General features: G+C 36.6%; 1 protein-coding gene across 1 annotated transcript; it reads right to left on the bottom strand.

Annotated features, from left to right (window-relative positions):
* Positions 1-2,303: 2,303 nt before the first annotated feature.
* Positions 2,304-3,580, bottom strand: LOC103135563 (gastrotropin). The gene is made up of 4 exons (XM_007548369.2): positions 3,457-3,580; positions 3,199-3,359; positions 3,030-3,119; positions 2,304-2,912 (listed from the first exon to the last, which is right to left on the bottom strand). The coding sequence occupies exons 1-4, from the start codon at positions 3,521-3,523 to the stop codon at positions 2,853-2,855; spliced, it is 378 nt and encodes a 125-aa protein (XP_007548431.1). The 5' UTR covers positions 3,524-3,580; the 3' UTR covers positions 2,304-2,852.

Below are 3,580 nucleotides of genomic sequence, written 5' to 3'. Positions count from 1 at the left end.
TTCCAGAGCTACCATCTGAAATTTTAGATGCGTTTCTGCTCTAACACATCTGGATCATTGACTCAATATAAGCCTCTACAGAACTGAATAAGGGAAGTCAACCTTTTGTCTGGGATGTGTTTTAGCAGGGATGTATCTAAAAGTTGCAGTCTGGAGGACTGGACCTGGGAACTCCTGATTTGTACCGTCAATGTGGCCCGTTGAGGGGGGTCAATATGCTGAAGTGGCCCTTGGTGAAATTGAGTTTGACATCCCTGCTTTAGAGAACCGACTCTATTTCCTCGGATCACTTAAAAGAGTCTGCTCCAAAGCAGCTCTTCAGATTATTATTTTTTTGTTCCTTAATTTATTAATTACACAACAGAAAAATGTTGCAAAAATGAATGAGAGCTCATAGTCGGAAATTACTATATTCAAGAGCTCTTCTGGGTCATTGTAAAGTGAAACTTGCGTTTTGAGTTTTAAAAATACCATATGCGTTTATTTGGCTTTTGGTGGTTACATTTACAGATTTAACTGCAGAAAATTGATTGAACGGGAGCTTTTAATTCAGAAATCTTCCCATTTTGTCTGAAACTTGCTTGTATTAAACCAGCAATCAGAAAACATGCTTCTGCTGATTGCTGGTAGCAGTAAATTGTTACATGATAGTTTACTGTTCTAAAGTAATGGGGTTTTAATTTTTTTCTTCTCTGAAAAACACACCAGCAATAAATCTCAGGCTCTGAAAGGAGTGAATGGATTATTTAAATCCACAAGGGGGCGTCCTGAACTGTCTACTCTAGACTGAGCATGAAAGAGAATTAAACTGAACCATACTCATTGTTTTAGTCTAATGTAGAAAATATGTGACATTAGTTACACACAGAAAATGTACATTTTAACACTATTTGTGGCTTATCATAGTATAAAAATATAAGAAATAAGCTCTTTGCTTACTTATATTCTGTATTGTTCAATGGACTGAGAGACGGCTGATTTCAAACCAACCAACCAACCAAAAAAAAAAGTTTGCTTATTTGCTTATTAATATCATCCAAAATAATACTAATGGCCATTTAAAGAACAAATCATACAAATATACATCAATATTTCCTACTTTAAAAGGTATGTTAATGCTTTCTGTATGCTTTATTTTGAAATGCTGATATATTTTGACTAAAATACCAGAATGTTTTACATAACCTTCATACTTTTGGCTGTCTGAGGACACATTTTGAATATTAAACCAGGTGTTATGATCAGTAACTCAGTACTTGAGTAGTTTACCAAATACTTTTTACACTTGGTTAATTAAACGTGTTTAAGGTATGCTACTCTGATTGGAGTACAGTTTTGGGGCACTCTAACCGACCTCTATGCATGAACGATTGCTCTATGGATCACTTTTTAAAAACAAAAAACACCACCATAAAATAATGTCTATCACTGCAGCGGACGTCCCACCCCATGAGAGAGAGTAGGGCTGTGGGGAGCATCCCTTATTTTTATTTCTGAAAGGTGGCAACATTAGTTTCACCTCATCTGCCCTCATATAAGCTTTTGATTTTTCACTCTTCAGCGTGAATCAGCGTCGGATTCCCTGCTTTAATATCTTGATTCACGTCTAGTTCGTTGCTCTTCTAGGGTATGTTTAGGTTTAGAACTTCCTGTTGTTTTATTTGAAAAGCAAACGTTTTTGTAAAAGAGAGAAGGGCGCCTCTCAGTGGCAACCAAGATGAAGTACATCTATTGTGCCTCATCTATTTAAGTTTGACTTGACTTTTTCTAAAAAAGAAAATGAGTTAGTTACATTAAGCTCATTGGACCATTATCTACCCCCACAGCAGATGAACAGAAAACACTTTTTATTGCCATTATTATTATTTATACCCCAATATCCAGTCATTAGCATGAAGGAGTCAGAATGTTTTCTCTTCGCCGTTATTATCAGCTGTGCTTCTTCTATATGTGTCTTCAAATTTTGCCTTCCTAAACTGGCATCTTCTATTTGATAATTTTCCCAAAACATATTTTAAGTTCTGTTTTATAAGTTGTTTTATATTTAAATACTTTCAAAGTTTTTTAGAAAGACATTTTATCACTTTTAAATGATAGGAATAGCACTTGAAGAAATGGCAATGCATGAATCAGACAGACTTTTCTGAGTTGAAACCCACAGTGTACAGCAGTTTTTTCTTTCAGTGCTTACAGCATGCACCCAACAGGAGGTGTTAATTCCGTTGCCGAACATAAACAAAGTAAGTCAATTTGCTTGGGTGCTTTTGGATGAATGAATAAATGAGTTTTTTTTTTTCCTTTGATAATTCTTTAATTTCCTTTATTTTTAATGAAGTAACACATCACAATCAATAGAAACTTTGGACAATAGTATTTCAAATCTCAGTGTCAAACTGTTCAATTATTGGATGTTTAATTGGTGCTGTGATCCGATTCTGCTACATCCTTCTGACAAATGGAAAGAGTGTTTTTCTCCGGAAGAACTCTCTTTGCAGTTTGTCAGGCATGTATAGGTAGGTGTACAATAGAAATATTAGCATCATGCTAAAACATTAAAATGATGTTAGAAGTCAGGATTAATTTGGGAAAAATCAGTAATTAACATGTTAGAGATATTCCTTAGTTTCTATACATGTCCTGTTAAAGCTGAGAAATTCACATGGTACACTCTGTAATTTCATCAGTTCTGCAAATTCAAACCTCAAAACTCATGACCGACTCATTTGAGTGACGCTGACCGTCTGCTTGTGGCTTGGTTTAATGTCGTAACTTTATTTCTCTTGCTTTGAGAAGCTGGAGCAACCGTTGTCTGTCATTCGTCTTCCCAAGGAGACATGTTGGATCCCGCATAGCTAGATCCTCCCACTCACTCTCTTAAAAGTCACACTGTTTTCTCCAGGAGTTACACAAGTCTGAACCGTGCAGAAAAAAAAAAAAAAGAGTCTGGGGTTATTTTATGACAATCTATAACTCATGTTCATCTGATTGAGGGCTTAAATCACTTTTAGAGTTTCAAAACCTCCTCTCACCATTTCTAGTTTATCATTAACAATCTCTGCGGTGAAGAAATATTCTGGAAACTGCAGAGACAACTTCCCATCATTAATTTTTGCAGTGCCCTGCAGGTCACAAAGATCAGTGTCTCAAATTAAATCAATCAATTCTTTCCAATTTTTCAGCCTAGCGAAAGTGACTTACCTTAAATTTTTCACCTTTCATCGACTCCATCTCACACTCCTTATTCAATGTGAAACTGGTGGTCCAGCTCCAGCCAGGGATGCTTTGTGTCCAGGCGAAGTTGTCGCCATCCTGAACCACCTCAGTCACCACTTTGTGTTCTGTCTTAGCCGTCTGAAGCCCTGTGGTGGAGAAATCCATTGTCCAATGAAAAATAATTCAGCGTTTGAATAAATCATTGCTCACTGAATCAATATCCAAATGAAGACATCTTTTTACCAATTGCTTCCAAAAACTCGTCATAGTTTGTCTGAGTCTCAAGCTGGTATTTCCCTGCAAACGCCATGCTGCTGACTGCGAACAGAGGAGCCGCGGAAAGAGTTTATGAGTCAACGAAGGAGGG

This window comes from Poecilia formosa, unplaced genomic scaffold (genome assembly GCF_000485575.1).
Source record: "Poecilia formosa unplaced genomic scaffold, Poecilia_formosa-5.1.2 Scaffold26, whole genome shotgun sequence".
Lineage (NCBI taxonomy): Eukaryota > Metazoa > Chordata > Actinopteri > Cyprinodontiformes > Poeciliidae > Poecilia > Poecilia formosa.
Note: the sequence above shows the minus strand (reverse complement) of the source record. Positions and strands in the feature narration are given on the sequence as shown.

Bases quoted from the DNA above. Each gene is read 5' to 3' on its own strand.
- LOC103135563 (XM_007548369.2), bottom strand. From the start codon at position 3,523: ATGGCGTTTGCAGGGAAATACCAGCTTGAGACTCAGACAAACTATGAC. The intron at 3,360-3,456 runs GTAAAAAGATGT...TCTCCACCACAG, and splicing joins CGAGTTTTTGGAAGCAATTG to GGCTTCAGACGGCTAAGACA. The intron at 2,913-3,029 runs GTGAGAGGAGGT...TGCACGGTTCAG, and splicing joins TTAATGATAAACTAGAAATG to ACTTGTGTAACTCCTGGAGA.